Source organism: Topomyia yanbarensis, chromosome 2 (assembly GCF_030247195.1).
Source record: "Topomyia yanbarensis strain Yona2022 chromosome 2, ASM3024719v1, whole genome shotgun sequence".
In the NCBI taxonomy this organism is placed as follows: domain Eukaryota; kingdom Metazoa; phylum Arthropoda; class Insecta; order Diptera; family Culicidae; genus Topomyia; species Topomyia yanbarensis.
The window spans coordinates 85,879,212-85,897,425 of NC_080671.1; the positions used below are offsets into that span (position 1 = coordinate 85,879,212).

Below are 18,214 nucleotides of genomic sequence, written 5' to 3' on the forward strand. Positions count from 1 at the left end.
AATTCAAAACAATTCGTTAATTAGATTATTCATTGAATGAATAATTTAATTGCCGTCTAATTTTGAAACATCTTCAAACCCAACTCTGCACAGTAGGCCTGGCCGTTTTAATATTTGCGACATATGAAAATATGCTTCAAATATTAATGTTGACAACAAAAACTCTTCAGAATAACTGCAGTGTTTTCCAGGATGCTTTTCAATACTGGCTGTGTAAGGGTTAGACTAGAATAGAATAGAGTAGAATAAAGCTAAGTGTTACCCGCGCGATTCATATTTGTCCCTACTAATCCTCTCATTTTTCGATATTCTCCTATTTTACGGTGTAGATTACCTATGGCCTTAGAAGAGAGCATTTCCTATTTGTTTACTTGTATATTTGGCCATGCCTCTTCAAGACTGACCTATCTGGCCGAATTACGGATTCTTGCCTACAATCCTAGTCCAGTGCCATAAGGGTTCATAAGTATGCGTTTACATTTGCACCGCTTTCTAAGTGTTAGGTACAGTTTATACGGCTATGCCACATTGCTTTTAGGTGTATAGGGTTGCCACCCCTCCGGGTTTGACCCGGAGACTCCGGTTTTCGGGAGCAATCTCCGGATTTCCGGATTTTACATCAATTTCTCCGGGTTTGGTGGGAAGAAGCATAATTTCATTTTTTTATTGAAATCACTGATTCTTTACAAAATATTTAAAAAGTCTAAGTTAACTATTACTCTGGTTCAGATTTATTTTGTCCGACTAACCCTTGATTTTTAGGTGGCAAAGATGAGTTCACCAAATATTGCTGACTTCTTTCACAAAGCAATGAAAATGAAAAACAAATCAAATTTACTATCAATTAATAAAAGTAATATTTCGATATATGTTACAATTGAAATATTGCATCCCACTAAGTCGCTCAATATGGTGTAAAAAGTTATTTTGCTACAATTACTTCACTGTTACACCAAGGTATGGCAGCTTTGTTCTAATCAAACTGACTAGCTGAACATCAAACGAGTTCTTCCGGTGTTGTTGCTACTCCTGCAGCGACCCTTAACTGTTGGCTAGGGAGATAAGTTTTGCCCCTTTGTTGCGACCTCTGGTGATGAATAACCGACACCACATAGTGCTTCCCATGTGATGCCGCAGCCCTGCCTTATTTGCTCTCCTTTTCCTGTTGGAGATCAATTCTCGTTCGATTTATCCTGCACAGCGAGAGTAGCTGGTGCTTTTGTATTCTCAACACTCAGTCGGGAAAGTGAAATGCTACATCAGATTAAACCGATAAAACCGTTCTTAAACGTTGAAATTTACAGCTTTACTTTAAAGTAGTAATAAATAGCGATTAAAGTGCTATAAAATGCCGAGCAATCGCTTTCCGTCTAGTTCCACTCAAAATCCACCACCCCCAGGTCAGTGAAAATCTCCGGGTCAAAGCCTCTCCAGAGGTGGCAACCCTATAGGTGTACTGTCCGACGCCGCTGAGGTTCCGTTGCCAACGCCACAAATGCTCTTCAGGTGCAAACTGATGCATGTAGGGCGCAGTTGTCAGATCGAGCGGTGGAAGCGGAGGTCCTTGCTCAGCAAACCTGTGATTCATTGGTATGCTTGGTTTACTGCAACATAGGGGTTGATTCCTTTTTTAAATTGCAGTTCTTTGAGTTTGTATACCAAATAGCCCTCGCAATCAAACTGGTGATCCACTTGTTCGCCCGGTTTACTCACATTTAGGGATTGATTCCTTCTATCTTTATCTTTGAATCTGTGCTGAATTCGAAATGTGCATTTCACATTGTCACAAAAGCTATTTTCATATTTCAATCCCATTGACCCTTATCCAATATTATAAAAGAACAATATGGTTCACTTCTACATTCCTTAAAAGACACCACACTGGCGCCACCATGGCACAAAAGGTTACTAGTACACTGTAAATTTTGCAGTACGTAATGACAATTCGCAGTTCAACACAATTAGAGGTGGCGACATTTCTAGATTAGGGACACTGAAAATAATCGAAACGATAAAACCATATGCAATTAAACATCATTCCATGTGCGTTCTCATGTTAAAAAGCAAAAAAAAATGATTTCCCTTTGAATTTCACGTGAAAATCCATTAAAAAGCATTTCATGTGGTATTTCAAATTAAATTCAAACAAATTCCACGTGAATATGACATATTTATCCATTGAATGATCATTGCCATACTATTAAATTTTCCACATGACTTTCGCATGAAAAACATGTAGGGTGAAGTGCCTATTTTCACCATACTAAGGAGGGCGCCTCACTGAATCATTAAATACTCGGCCTACAAATAATGGAATGCGTAAAAACTGGCATCAACAGCTTTGCTTCGTTGTTAAGTACCAAGATAATAGCATACATGCGCTGAAAACAGTGAAATTATTGTGTTTGAGCGCAACGAAAACACGAATCGAGTGCCCCCATTGTTGCGCTACCATTTGACTCAATGCGTTGAACAAAGATGGCAGACACTGCTCTAACCAACGGATTCAAATGGGTAGCGTGATAATAGAAACATAGCGATAATGGACTCATCACCCTAGTGTATTTCTACATGTAAAACAATTGATTTCACCGATTCTTCTGCCAATGAAATCTATAAGTAAAACAATGTGATATTCACGTCTAATTCATTTAAAAAATTAGTAAATGGTATTTCTTATGATGTTGATGTGCTTTTCACACCATGTTCGCATGAATTTCATTTGAAAACCATATCTCCCACACTCGAATGAATATTCAAGTGGCAACGGTGTGTATTTAATGTGTTTGTAGATTGAAATAATTCAATAGATTTCCACATGATGTTAACGTGTTAAGTTTTTTCAGTGGAGAAAACTTTTTTGGATTTATTATCTTCCCAGCAAGAGAAAGCTACATGATCTGGTTCTAATGATCATTTTTTTGCGTCGTCTGACCAGTTCATTAAGAGGCACAGTTTACAGAAAAAAAGAAAACAGAAAAATATTTCGCTGACGAAAATACTGGAAATCTCATTCTCTGCTTACACTGCCCATAAAAGCATAAGAGTCCCATATGGATTTTTGACGAAAATGAGTTATGTTGGATTGTATTCTGTATCACCACTGAATCACAATAAACAAATAACTACCAGGTTTATTATGAAAATACCGAAAAAAATACCAAAACATGGTTGTCCCATCCATAAGGCTCAATGAGAATGTAAATCTTCAATAGTGTTTTTCTCGGCTTGCTGTTTTTCAATATGCTTTTATGGGCAGAACATGTATTTGGGATAATTTTTACTTACGCAGCTGGAGAAGATTCTGGTAGTTTAAAGCAGCATCCCTAAAATGCAGCTGATGTAAAAACAAATTACGCCGATAAACCCACGAAATATTTTACACTGAGCCCCAACTATTGATTCTTACGTTGCGTAGGCCTGGCAGCACTTTTTTTCCTTCTGTTGATTCTTACGTTGCGCAGGCCTGGCAGCATACTCAAGGTTTCAGACACTCAAATACCAACACGTTAGGAAATGAACAATTTGCCCACGGCTTACATATACTAGGCTAGCTCGTTAAAGTGTAAACATTTGACGAGCGCGCGTCATAGAAATCGTCGGCGAAAACAATTACATGAAATTCCTATATTGTTTGCTGCTAACGAATGATCAACACCAGATAAATCACAAGGAAGCTATGCCGATGTCCAATACCTTTGCTGTGAACAGAAAATTACGGCGGGATATGTTTTCTATGGCATGCAGCTAAATTCCCGATTTACGCTAATAATCACATAGATGCACTGATTATCCACTGTGTCTAGTGTAATTATGGCGTAATTTACGTCAAGAATCCATTGCACACTATTTTTTTTTCCACCATAAGAGCTCAAATATTGTCAATTAACAACTTTCGAGAAATTTGTTTGTTAATCTCAACGATTTCTCTGACGTCACCGAAAACTGTCAATTCGCGGAGTAGCAATCCTCGTTTCAGTGAGCCGTGCAATTTGCCCACCTTTCTCTTCTATACTTCTTGGGCGCGTTTGACATTTCAATCTACGGCGCACGCTAATCGCAGAATGATTAATTATTGAGATTAAAAACCTGTTTCGTCTACTGATGGCATTACATTTATGTCCTTTTGATTCGTATGGGATTTACAGGAGTGGACTATATTGTTAATATACAATATTTGCCCATATTCTAAACGACTGTTATGCTAAATGTCTTTCAAAGCATAGAATTTACATTTATGGCAACGGTCTTAGGCCAAATGGCCAACTATATAATTCCTTATACCAAAACTAATTGTAGGTTCAGTAAACATGCACAACGCCGCATTATTCAACGTCGGCGACGTCGCGATGTTCCACCAGAACAACAGGAATGTGACGATTTGAATCACATCGATGAGCGTTACACTAAAACGTTAGACAGCGAACCTTTTTTACAAGATAATAGTGACACTGATTATGGCCCTATTCTGATTTTTGCATCGACACAGCACCTAAGAATACAAGCACAAGCAACAATGTGGATTATGGATGGAACATTCAGTACAGTTCCATGGCAATTTGCGCAGCTCTTTACCGTCAACGGAAGTGTTGGCGAGGAAATTTTTCGTCGTTTCGTTCCATTAGTGTATATACTATTACCGAAAAAGAATGAAGTTTACATGCGATACAGCATTCTGTGCGCTAATAGAAACAGCCGGCAAATCTCGCTGTGAATTCGTCCCCCACTACATAATATTAGATTTTGAGACAACTGTGATAAATGTTGCTAGAAAAATTTTCCCCGGTGCTGCCCTTCACGGATTCTTTGCCATCTAAACCAAAGTTTTTTTTTCAGAAAACTAAAACAACTTGGTCATCAGACAAAATATTCAAAAGATCACCGAATATAACTCATTTACATACAAGTTGTTGGCTTGGCCTTCTTGTTTCATCAAAATATACCAATGGCATTCGATGAATTGGGGAAATGTTGGCCAAAGGTTCTCGACGATTTTTTGGCTTACATTAGTGAAAATTATATTTTCGGTAGGAAGGAAGCTAACCAAAAAGTTTCTCGAGGGCCACTGTTCACCCCCCCCCCCCCCTCCCCCCTCCCGCTTTGTGGTCAGTTTTCTAAAATGTGTCGAAAAAGATTCCTAGGACCTCCAATAATGTGGATGGCTGGCATAATAAATGGAACGGTTTGTTAAGCCGTGGAAATCCTACATTCTATGGTGTGTTGAAGCAGTTGCAGCTTGAAGAGAAAAACGCTAGTACGGATGTTTTACGTACAGTACAAGCGGTACCAACAGCTACAAAGTCTAAAAAGAACTCACGAAAGGACCTAAAACTGGAAACCCTAGTTAAACCATACAAACCAGGTGATTGGATTGGGATCCCTAATAAAAAAAATTATACACGAACTTTAACCCATATAGTCCAACAATTCCACCTATTGTTTGGATTATACCCTGAACAGGTCGTTAGGGTCTTGGATCATAGGATGTTTATTAGGGATAGATTTAGTGTTAATTTCTCCATAGCATTAAATGTAATAAAATTTGTATTTCAGCTTAATCAATTAATTTTCTTCAATTTACATTTCGATGTTTTTCGGGTATGTGGAATTCGGGCGAATGGCATTCGGGTTTATGTTGCATTCGGGCGAATGTCTTTTGGGTATTCGTGGCATTCGGGTAAATGACATTCGGGTTTATGTGACATTCGGGCAAATGTCATTCGGGTAAATAGCTTTCGGGCGAATGTGATAGAATCCGCTGGCAATGAATAATTAGGTTGTATACCATTCCCCCGAAAGCCATTTCCCAAAAAGCCATTTCCCAGAAAGCCATTCCCCAGAATTCCCTTCCCCAGAATGTACCATTCCCCAGAAAGACATTTTCCAGAATGCCCCATTCCCCAGAAAGCGTATGAGCGTACTAGCACTTCTTGCATGGGGAATCTGCAGTCGCCCTCTTGTAGGCAGGGTATTTGGAACCACCTGTCTGATGGTCGTTTCCGTCCGCTGAAGTGCAAAGCATGGATTCTATCACATTCGTCCGAATGGCATTTGCCCGAATGCCACGAATACCCCAAAAGACATTCGCCCGAATGCAACATAAACCCGAATACCATTCGCCCGAATTCCATATACCCGAAAAACATCGAAATGTAAATTGAAAAAATTTAATTTATTAAGCTGAAAGTGATGACTTTTCATCCCTATTGTTTGCAGTTAATTATTATTAAGATATAATATGCTTTCGCAGCTAAGTATTTTTTCAGTAGGAAGTTTTAAACCTACTAGTCTTGTGAATAAGGAGCTAAACAAATCTTATAAACTAACTTATAAACTATAAAGAGAGCTAATCGTTGCAATTTAAAATTGCAACGATTTTTTTCGGAAGTTGCTTATAATACTGTTCGTCATAATTTCTACTGTTTCTATGTTTGCGAGTCTGTGCAACTCATTTGTGCTAAACCAGGGAGGACGCTTCAAAATCATTTTCAGAATTTTATTCTGAATCCTTTGAAGCGTTTTCTTCCTAGTAGCACAACAACTTGCTCAGATTGGCACTGCATATAGCATTGCCTATCTAAATATTTGTTTATAAATTAATAGTTTGTTCTTTAGGCAGAGCCTAGAATTCCTATTTATAAGAGGGTATAAACATTTTATATATTTGTTGCATTTTGTTTGGATTCCTTCAATGTGATCCTTAAAAGTGAGTTTTTTATCGTAAATCAAACCCAAGTATTTAACTTGATCTGTCCACGTTAAATTCAAACCATTAAATTTAATAATATGGTTATTATTTGGTTTAAGAGAAGAAGCTCTAGGCTTATGTGGAAACACAATCAATTGTGCTTTTGCCGCATTAGTGGAAATTTTCCATTTTTCAGGTAAGCTTCGTTGCAGTCAACTGCAGATAATACGAAGACTCCTCCCAGTTGCTGAGATGCTAGTATCATCACAGAAAAGTGACTTTTTACAGCCTGTAGGTAGATTTGGAAGATCACATGTAAAAATATTGTATAGGATTGGTGCGACGCTTGATCCTTGAGGGACGCCTGCTTTAACGGGTAGCTTATTAGATTTACAATTCTGATAAGAAACCTGTAGAGTACGGTTAGTAAGATAATTTTCAATTATCTTAATTATGTAAATTGGAAAATTGAAATCCCACATTTTGACAATTAATCCTTTGTGCCAAACACTGTCGAAAGCTTTTTCGATGTCTAGAAGAGCAACTCCAGTGGAATAGCCCTCTGAGATATTTGCCTTTATCATGTTAGTTACTCTCACAAGTTGAAGTTGAATGTCCAATACGAAATCCAAACTGCTCGGGAAGAAAAATAGAATTCTCATTGATATGTGACATCATTCTAGTTAGGATCATTTTTTCAAATAATTTACTAATAGAAGAGAGTAAACTATTTTTTTTTCAATTCGTTTATTTGGCACGGCTCAATGCGTCAGCTTAGAGGAGCCATGGGTCTTTTATATATTTACAAGATGTAAAAAATAAAAATCACAATACATTTTATTTTGAGCCTATAAGCAAGTGTTACCACACTAGAAGAAATTCTATCTTGGATTTCCACATTCTCATATTTCTTTGCAGTTGTTTCAAATACTCTATTCAGGGATGAGACCTAGACGTCTTAATTTTTGCACCTATTCCATTATAAGAAAAATCAACTAATCCACTCAAGGATTAATGATTTACCCTTTGTTTCCCATGCAAACCAGTATATCGTTCCAAAACTAATTAACACCAAACGATTACCGTTCGTTTATGATGTACAGTTAACGCCCACAATGATTGAATTATTTATCAACAACAACCTACAATTAAAACATGATGATAATTCTAACCTAAGCTATTATAGCTCTCACCACAAAGACACGTGTACAGTTCCCACAATTTACCCTAGCTTTCTGTGCTGATACTTTACATACGTCCAGCGTGAAAAAAATTCAACCGCAAAATAGTGTTTACGAGGATAATCCAGATAACAACCGTTACCGTATTGACTAAAATCGATTTTTCTAACCACGAAGCCACTCGACCTAACCAAGCAAACACAGTTCCTTCGTTCCAACCCATCCCCTCGACCGTTTAAATGCTTGAATTGTCGGTTACCTGTAGTTCCTGTCCCTGGCAGCCAAGGCTAAGTAAATCGATCGAAGTCCTGTTGACAGCCAACATTAGCGTGTACACCGGAAAACATTTGACGCGTGGGTGGAACCATTCTGTCTCCTCATCCAGCACGCTGTTGATTCGTACTTCGCTGTCGTCGTCGTGATGAAGCGTGACCTACGGTTAACGCAAAATGTGGTTAGCACTAGTGAATAGATTTTCAGTCTAGACCGAGGGGACGCGAGGTAACTAAATGATTGTCAATCAATCACCGGGGTTCCCTTCAGCTCAACGTTGACTTCACTAACTAACCTCTTTGGGGTAGGTGTTGGGCGACAGACAGGCGTGAATAACCTGAACATTGGACCGGAAGGCATTCTGTTTGCGGAGGGAGAAATATTTTCGTGGATCAGGTTCGACCAGATATCCGCCCCAGTTCATCGTTTCCGCCAGCCACGGTGCGGTCATCATCGAATCGCTGATGCCGGTTAGCGACTGGAAGAACGTTCCGAATTTTTTCTTCCCCAGCAGATCGGAGACGAAACGTGCCATCTCTGGGGTCAGCTCGTGCCGGTTGGTAAAGTTCAAATGTTCCACCGGAGCGTTAGCATTTCGCATGAAGGTCATCGGGTACTTTTTCATGTGGATGTCTCGAACGTATTTCACCAGCGCCGGGTTGTCCTGGGGGACGCCCATCAGGTCGTAGTCGCGGGACATGTTCAGTCGAAACTGTTGATGTCGAATTTCTGAAAAGAAACAAAAATGACGAAATATGGTTATGAGGGTTGCTTTGAGCGTGTTACTTTTTTTTCGACACAAGGTTCGTGCCAATTGACCGCGCACTTATCGCCTCAAGATCTGGTTCTTTTGCGACAGAAAAAAACATGAACAAATTAATTATTAGCGACCGGCCCAGAGCATTTTTCTTTCTTTCCAGCAATTGCCGTCTGGCCTGTAGATGCTGAATTAAATAAATAGTAATGTAATTACGGGCATATCCACTAACCGGCTTAGCCGTGTTTGTACGGTCGAACCACATCAAGCGTATCTAAATAGGTAATCTAACCTTAGTAAATATCGATGGTGAACTCCAGTGTACTCGACTGGACGGTGGAGTGTTGCGAATTTACATCAGACCTACATTTAGAGTAATCGTTGCCACCCACACCTAATGAGCAGTCGCACGAATGGGACATCCACATTTAATTTAGATTATGTTCGATAGGTTAAATCAATTGAAAACTTTTCCGTAGTTGGAATAAGTTATATTTGATCCAGTCCTAACCTAGTAACATGTTCCGGTGGAAGTCAATTCATTTTATAATTTATTTCACACTCAACACAATAACAGCACAATAGGTACCTAACACTTTAAAATGCCTAATAATCAGCTTTAGCGCTACCCTACATAAATGGTAAGCCAAGTCTCAATATACCTTTGCCCAGCTGCTAGCGGCCAGTCGAAGGTTCGAGCAGCAGATATAAGAAAACTTTAGAACCTCGAACATCGTTATTCATTTGATAAGGTTCAGCGTGATGTGCGGAAGGAACACAAAACTGCGCTAAGCGCCAAAAATACGTTACATCCTCTCTTCAAGTTCTAATTATTTTTCGTCGGCTTTTTTCCGCTACGAGGTCAAATATTAGGCAATCCATGAGACGTTTCTGATCAGCTGATTATTTCTTGTTTACTTATTCTGACGTTATTCCGAGGGGTGCGACGTCCGACAATATCGTTGATTCGATCCAACTTCAAACGAATCGGATAATGGATTGCCTAATCGACGCCAGAGAGGTGACTCCCACTATCTGATCGACCCAGCAACAAATTCATGGACCGGTGACCATTACCTACCTCAGATTTTTTCACCTCAGAAAAATCTTAGCTAAGATTGAACCCAGACCAACTGGTGTGAGTGGCGGTCGCGCTTACCACTTAAACACCGGCACCGTCCATAACAACCTCAATATTGAAATGTTTACCATTTTTCAGTTTGGGACCAAGATGCGGCGTCACACCCGTACCTGGAGCATCTCTCCCGAATTTACCTTTGTTTTTAAAATGTTCGTGGAATTTTTTTTTTCATGACAAAAACCAGTTCAGTGTATTCTAGATACCTGTCGCAATTGATAAAAATAAAAATTTCATCATATATTGTATGGTTTGCTTTGATGCAGAATTGATTTTTAGAAATGTTCGGCATCTCGTCCGAAATTACCCAATCTGTCAGTGTCAATGCAATCAAACATGAGACCTGTCAAAAGCAGTCAAATCCAGGAAAATCTCGTCGAATCCTTCTGGCAAGTCTCGTACTCAATTGGAATGACACAAGAGATTATAACTACTACCCTGTCAAAAAAAATGCGGACGAACATGGTCAGGCGATTTAAAAAGTTTGACGTTTGAGTCAACTCACCTGTGTTAGTTGCCCCTCGGAACAAATGCAATTTGCGAATGCGATTTAAAGACAATTTCAATACTTAGACAAATATTCTGGCGGCTGAAATGGACTTGGTTGATTTTCGCGTTTTTCAAACAGGGCGGTTCATGCTTGACTTAAGCTGAAAATTGTTTTTTGAACAATTGGTGTGTTCTCCCTTGTACTTTGTTTGTTTAGTGCACTTCATTTAGCCAAAGAATGTGGGAAATTGTGGAATAGTGGAACAAGATCTCTGACCTAGAGTCTTAATGAACGTCAGATTGTGGGAAGTTTTGGAGTGCAATACCAATTTCACCATTGATTCATCCTATAATTCAGTGGTGATTACCTAGTATAGTGGTAAGTATATGTGAGTAGATAATGAATCCGAAAATAAGTATTATTTCATATTAGGCAATTAAGTGCTATTAAATGGCGCGTTCCGCGGGCGATTTGTGGGCGATTTAAGGGCGGGTTGGGCGGCAAAAAAATGACGGTGGCAAATCGCCCAAATGTTGCATTTGAAATATCCCCCTAATTGCCAGCCATTTGCTGGCAAATTGAAGGGCAATTAGCGCATCCGAGTTGGCAAATAGCCCCCCGTTAGCCAGCAACTTGCCGTTTTAGACTAGGTAGAGGTCGCATGTCGCTGCTAACCAACCCAGGAACAACTTGACAGATAGTGCTTGTTTCATATATGTACCACCGATTTGATTGTGGCGCTAGTATGCCTTCTCTGTACGAGTACCACGAACAACGAAACGAAAAAGTTTCAAGAGAAAAGCGTGTTTCGTTACGTGTGTTATGAACGCCGTCAATGCGGCTAGAACGACATTTAGAAAAAGCGTATTCCAAAATGTGGATAAAGAAAACTATTAATAGAGAATAAATTTATCCCTAACTGGAAACCATCAGCAAAGTTACATAAATCTTATTATAAATTTAGCTGGAAGTTTTTTTTCCTAAAAATGTTCTGGTTTTCTTGAGTAAAGTTTATAATCGGTAAATCATTGGTCCTTTTTCCTCGAGAAATATAAATGAAAAATTTTGGCCAATGAAAGTTCATTAAGAACGTCACGAATTCTAGTATCATGATCGGGAAAATAAACAATATATTTCTACACATTTAGCACAATTGGTTTTGAATAAAATTTGTGTGTTTTTATCAGAATTCTGGCAGCAAACCGGTAGTGCTCAGCTTCAGCAAGAATGCTGCCTGGAATGTACAATTTTGTTCGACTCCTGCCAGAGTTTTGTTCGACTATTGCAATAATTCTGTCCGGAGGATATTGCGATGGTTTTGGTATGGATCCCTTCAGAATTGTTCTGGCATTGTACTCGACTTCGGTCTTATAAAAACCCAACGGAACGGCATCTACCGAAGGATTTCATGTCTGGTGAGATGTTGATTCGATCCGGAAGATTTTCGGGAATTCCAATATAGGTGGAAGTGGCTTGATTTCGAAAGACATCATCTTGTATTTCCGAAAATCGATTTATTTTATTTTGGATTTTTTAAATTCAAAACGTAATCTATGTTTCGCCATGACATCACCAAATCACCACAAAATTTGCTTATGAACGAAGACTGCATATCAGGAAGACTGGCAACTCTGTCCAGAATCTGGAGACAGTAACAGCCACGACACTTGCGGGTAAAGGTGGTACTTCCCATAGTGATGCACACACATATACACTATTACATTAAGCTTCCTACCTTCCTCCAATAGAGGCGCTGTAACCTCTGTCGCTTCTCGTTTGTATGGGGGAAGGAAAGAGATATCAGTCTTCTTAATATGTAGTCTTTGTTATGAGCTCAATATATGGGAGCTGTCAAGTTGTCCCCGGGCTTCTGCTAACACTGAAAATTTATCATTTCGTTCTTACATATGCTAGGCCTATTAGTTTGACACATATTGCCCCGGGTACACATTTTAAAGTAATGGGATACAATGTGCTAGAACGAGACCCCATGTTTCAGTCCGTGAATACATGGAGACAGTAGCGCTTTGCTCCCTCTAGTAGTTATAATCTCTTTTAATGACACTGATATGATAAACAAACGAGATAGCGACTCTTTATACCAGCGATTCAGCACAGTTTCCTGGCAACCCTATACCAACATTAAGATTTCTGACAGCTCATTTACAACCACAGATGCAATGTACCGCCAAAGGATTTTGGTTTGTTTGCCTTACGAAATACCTAACTTCAACCGGTTTTTGCAGTGCAATTTTTTTGGTTTTCCTCATGAAATAATTAAGCACCATTTCTTTTTTAACGGGAGTAGAAAGGTTAATTGAGATATCTGACGTCTAAAATACGCACACTGAGATCTAGCATTTTTATACTACGGCCCTCTCCTTATGCCCAGAAGCACAAGAAACTGAGTCCGAGTCGCATGCAAATTGAATAAAACTCTTGAATGACCCCAATAAATATAAAGGTAAACTTTTAAATACAGGTCGATTTGTAAATTCTTCGTTTAGGTGCGATTTTGAGGTACAAATACTTTCAAAAATTCTAAAAAGCAAACAATCGGAATCTGGCAACTATATGGTCGATTGTTGTTTTTAGGTTTTCGGCAGGGCCTAGTAGAGAAAATTATGAGCTAGACGTGTCCGATTTAGTCCAATTTGTTGCTGAAACTCCTGGTATAACTGGGGATCGATGCAAATATTATATCGTGACTACGACTAAAGTTTCAATATAGGAGCTCCTTTTCAAAATTTCAGAAACAGTAGGTAGAGTTTTAAAATACAAGTAACTTGCATTGTACTGAACGGAATTACACCATGTTTGTACTAATAAGTCGGAAAAATGAGCATCCATTTTGTATTAAATTTTGAAGTATATGTATGATTTCTATAAATAAAGCAAAATCTGATCTTCAGAAAATCTTTCGAAAGCGACGTAGAAAATATAGGTCACACACATTCTTTTTCTATCACTCTTTGCTTGGATTTTGAACTAGCAAGATATGAACACGTTTCCTACCTGTGTGTAAATGTTTATTGATCGTTCTTCACGCTGCTGTACGAAGCTAAACTTTAACTGTATCAATTTTGTCGGCTATTTTCGGCAAATTTAGGACTAAGAGAAACGAAAGCAGTGGTATTGAAAGACGAATAGGTAGTCTAGATCGAATCAGTAATAAACTTAGGACGGAAAACTAGGACTAGACAGGCTCATACGAGTATGATCGAAAGCAAATGTGAATAATCCTTTGCCTTCTGCTGGAAGGTGTTGGGCGTTCAACCCAAGTCTACCGCAAAGTTGCTGATAGAACATAACTGATCATCATGTTCACCGCCGACGCCCAAATCCTCACAAATCCTCTCCTAGACCGACCATACAATCATTCGTTGCTTGGATTTTGAAAGAGCAACATGTAGAATGGTTGGGCACGTCACCTAGCTATGTACAAATTTTAACGGGCGCTCCTCACTCTGCTGTCAAAGGTTAAAGTTTACACACACGAATGATACTTTGTTTCATTGATCTAGTGGTTTAATTGTAAATCTGTAAATGGTAAAATTATATCCGATTGATGACCTATATCAATCATGTCAGAAGTCTGCACCATCCAACGATCTTCGAATCCAGCGAATTACCCATCAAAACCAACGCCAACATCAAAGGTTCTTTTTAGATCCACCGTAATTATCATAAGGAAATTTTAAAAATTCCCATTTAAATATGATTCCGTTGAGTATCGTTAGATTTGAATTAACAAGTGTAATCACGACGTTCCGGTTATGTCAGAGATATTACCCAGCCATCTTTTTTGCTTTGATTTGGTAAGGGGCCGTCCATATACCCCGTAGACAGTTTAGGGGAGGGTGGGGTTTTCGGCAAAGTTCACGCTTGTCCATGGAGACGGGAGTGGGAGTATAAGAATTGTCCACAAGGACTCTTGATTACTTTTTCCTTTTTTGGAATGAAGAAAAAAATTGCACCATCATCGGCATAAGCGCTTGTTTTTTTTTTCTTCGAATTTTTTTCCAAAAGTAAGAAACTATTTGAAAAAATGCTGTTAACTGACATCACACAATTTTGCTCTCAGAAATATTTGATCCAATCAGCTGTGATTTCTTCAATTACATTTTTGGATTTGATATCTTATTACATGACTAAATTTAACAATTCATAGGTTACTTCCATTTTGTGTTATGGATGCTATGTTACGATGACTGAAAAAATGTGTTTTTCAGACACTAAAAAACTTTTTAAACTAATAGTCCAGGACACTGGAGAAATCCATAATTTCCTGTCATTTAAAGTTCATTTATGAAATGTCCACGTGCACATCGTGGGTAGGCGGTAGGGGTACAGAGATTGTCCTTGCTTGTCCACGGAGGGGGAGATGGGGGTCAAATACCAGGGCATTTCTGTCCACATAGTATATGAACGGCCCCTGAGTAGTCATGCGATTTGATTTGTTTGAATTCTTATAAATTAAAATGGAGTAATTCTGGAATTTGTTTTCCTGTGCCTTAAAAAACAATGTTTTTCCTTTATTTTGATGACGGCTCGAAGCAATATAGTATAAATAGGTATGGCAGATATCACGGTTTGCTAACGTTGGAAGCCAAAAATTCGTAAACAATCCAGAAGCACAACGGGACGTCATAGCGTTCACACGATTCAATGGAAATGGAACGAACGGTATGACAAAAGCAAGTCGATTTACTATCACCACCACTAACTAATCACTCATGTAAGATTCGTTTTACGAATACCAAAATGCCATCTTAGCCACCATCATCATCTGACAAGGTCAAAAAAGTAGACAATTGTTTTGAGTTGATGACGACTATGAGTCGAAGTGTGATACCTTTGAAACAGATCGAAAAATAAATATTAGTATAGGGTTGGCATCCCAGAAACAAAATATTCCGCTCTGCTGGCTGGATTGGAACCTAGCTTCAACAGAGACTCCGGTGTTAACGCTTTACTGTATACTGCAGCACAGTTCTGGTTGGAGAACTGACACTATGCATGAGAAATAAAACGGGTATTGAAACATCTCAGACGGCCAGTTCGACTGTCTGCTCTTGAAAGATATTTTTTGCAGGTAATTCTCTTATTTCACTATGGTTCAGATGTGGAGAGACGTGGAGAATTCATGATCGCGTGGGAACGAGCGTTTATATGTTCGCGCTTGAGACCGCGTTTTTAAATTTGTAGGTACTAAAACGTTCAATTAATTTTCGGGGCATTTTCATGTATGCGAGATCACGCGTACGTGGATTAACATGATCACGTGGAAGTTTATTTGTCGCGTGTGGTAGTCTGTATATAAGTTCACGTTGATAAATTCAATAGTGTAATCGTATGGTAATTTTCATTTTCTCGTTTATAAAGTGAAAGTGCTAACGAGTTGATTTGATCACCGAAGCGTTTTTATCGCGGGCGTTAACGTGTTTGATTGCGTGGGCGTTTTCAGTACGCCTATGCTAGCGTTTGTATAGCTTTGCGTGTTCGAATTCGTTTATATAAATGTGTATGCTTGTTCCTGCCAACCGTCATTTTGATGTTTGATTCTGACTGTACGGTTCAGATGAAGGAAGAAAATGAGCTGCTCATCTCACTGGAGACTCCAACTACGATGGCCTAACACTTGTTGTCCAGTTTTTATACGTCCCGTAATTTAGAGTGGGAGTTCCCGTAATTCGTAATTGTTAAGGGGAGCGTCTGGTATAAAGTGCTCAAACCGAAAGTTTTGTTTTACTATTTTGAAGGCAAAACAACAATGGATCTTTTGTGTAATATCAAGAACTATTTATATATTCATTGTGCATGAAAAAAAATTCTCGGTCATGCACAGCCACACATGTGAGCGTTCCAAGAGTAGCCCTCCAACCATTTCCAAGTCGAGGAGCGCCGCGGCGAATACGATAACTTTTGATAAAATTATCTGACATATGAAATTCAATAAGATTTGTAAAGCTTACACTTGTAGTTACTCGATGAACTAAAAATGGAAAAAAAAAAAGTTCGAGTTCCGGAAAATGGCTTCATGAAAACCGTAAAATCTCATATTTTCCTGTAAAATTCGCTCTTTTTGCCTTTCTCATACAAAGAAAGGCTATGCAATCACTGTAAAAATCGACTTTTTAACCGAGGCCCGGAGGGCCGAGTGTCAAACACCATTCGATTCAGTTCGTCGAGATCGGCAAATGTCTGTGTGTGTATGTATGTGTGTGTATGTGTAAGTATGTGTGTGTGTGTGTGTCATTTAAACTCACACAATTTTCTCAGAGATGGCTGAACCGATTTTCGCAAATTTTCAAATAGTTTCATCTGAAAGGTATAGCGCTCCCATAAGCTGCTATTGAATTTTTAGCTGATCCGACTTCCGGTTCCGGAGTTACGGGTTGAAGAGTGCGGTCACACAGCAAATTCCCATATAAACTGGTACCACCATGATGTTCAAATGATGTAAAACATATTAAAATAGATGTAACATTACTCTAGTTTGCGGGTCTGGATCACTAATGATCAATCAAAGCAGCTTTGACCACATTGGCCACCTATGACGGTTCATGACGCCCCCGGGGAACCCGCCAAGTTCCTAAGCTAATATCACACCTATTCCCCAACGAATTCTCTACCGATTTTTACAAACTTGATTTCAAATGAAACATACAGTAATACCATTGACTGCTACTGAATTTCATTCGGTTCTGACTCTTACTTCCGGAGTTACAGGGGTGTTAGTAAGGATACACTGGAATTTCCCATATAAATCGGTACAATCGTAATACCTCAGAGGCTAAAAACTATTGAAATGGTCACCAAATTACTTCTAATCGCAGATCTAGATCACTTGCCAATCAAACATTCTTTGAATATATTGTCCGCTATCGACGATTCCGGAAGTCCGGAATTCCAGGCATATTCCACAATTAAAGTCACATCGGTTCTTCGGTGATGACTGAACCGATTTTCTCAAACCAAGTCTCAAATGGAAGGCAAAATATGCAGTTGAGCATTGCGTTGCCGCCCCTACCCCCCCCCCCCGCCTTGCCCTTACACCACCCTCCTTCATCACTCCCCTCCCCTTGGACCACCCTTACGCCCGCATTTCCTTCATCCGCCCCGTATACCGAAATAAGATGAAGGATTTCTGACGCATCCGCCACTCCCACTTTACTAACCCCCATTTTTACAAACTAAGATTCAAATGAAAGGTATAATATTCCCATAGGTTGCTATTGAATTTTATTTTCAACCGACATCTTGTTCCGGATTACGAGTTGAAGAGTATGGTTACAAAACAAAATTTGTTGTCCACATGGGTTTCCCGGAATTTTCTGAACCGATTTTGACAAACTTGATTTTAAATGAAATGTCCATCAGCTGATGTTGAATTTTGTGTGGATCCGTGTTCTGGTTCCTGAATTACAGGGTCATACATACGATCACGCAGCAAATCCCGATTCTAACAAATTCTGCGATGAATGTAAAAAGGTGAAATTTTTTCCAAAATGTGAACACAACTGTTGAATTTGTAGATCTAGGTCACCAACAGTCATTCAAAGTCTCTTTGGCCACACTGGCCACCATCGGCGGATCCGGAAGCATCCAAATTCAGAATAACGGTTATATTGGTTTCTCGAAAATGGCTAGATCGATTTGATCAACTTAGTCTCAAATGAAAGGT

General features: G+C 39.1%; 1 protein-coding gene across 2 annotated transcripts in view; it reads right to left on the reverse strand.

Moving 5' to 3' along the window:
* Positions 1-18,214, reverse strand: part of LOC131678723 (protein Star) — a 140,679-nt gene that overhangs the window by 4,847 nt on the left and 117,618 nt on the right. For both annotated transcript variants that reach the window (XM_058959002.1, XM_058959001.1), the window contains exons 3-4: positions 8,438-8,871; positions 8,129-8,302 (exon numbers count right to left, since the gene is read on the reverse strand). In XM_058959002.1, the coding sequence (XP_058814985.1) occupies positions 8,129-8,302; positions 8,438-8,871 (608 nt within the window). The remainder of the gene's footprint in view (positions 1-8,128; positions 8,303-8,437; positions 8,872-18,214) is intronic.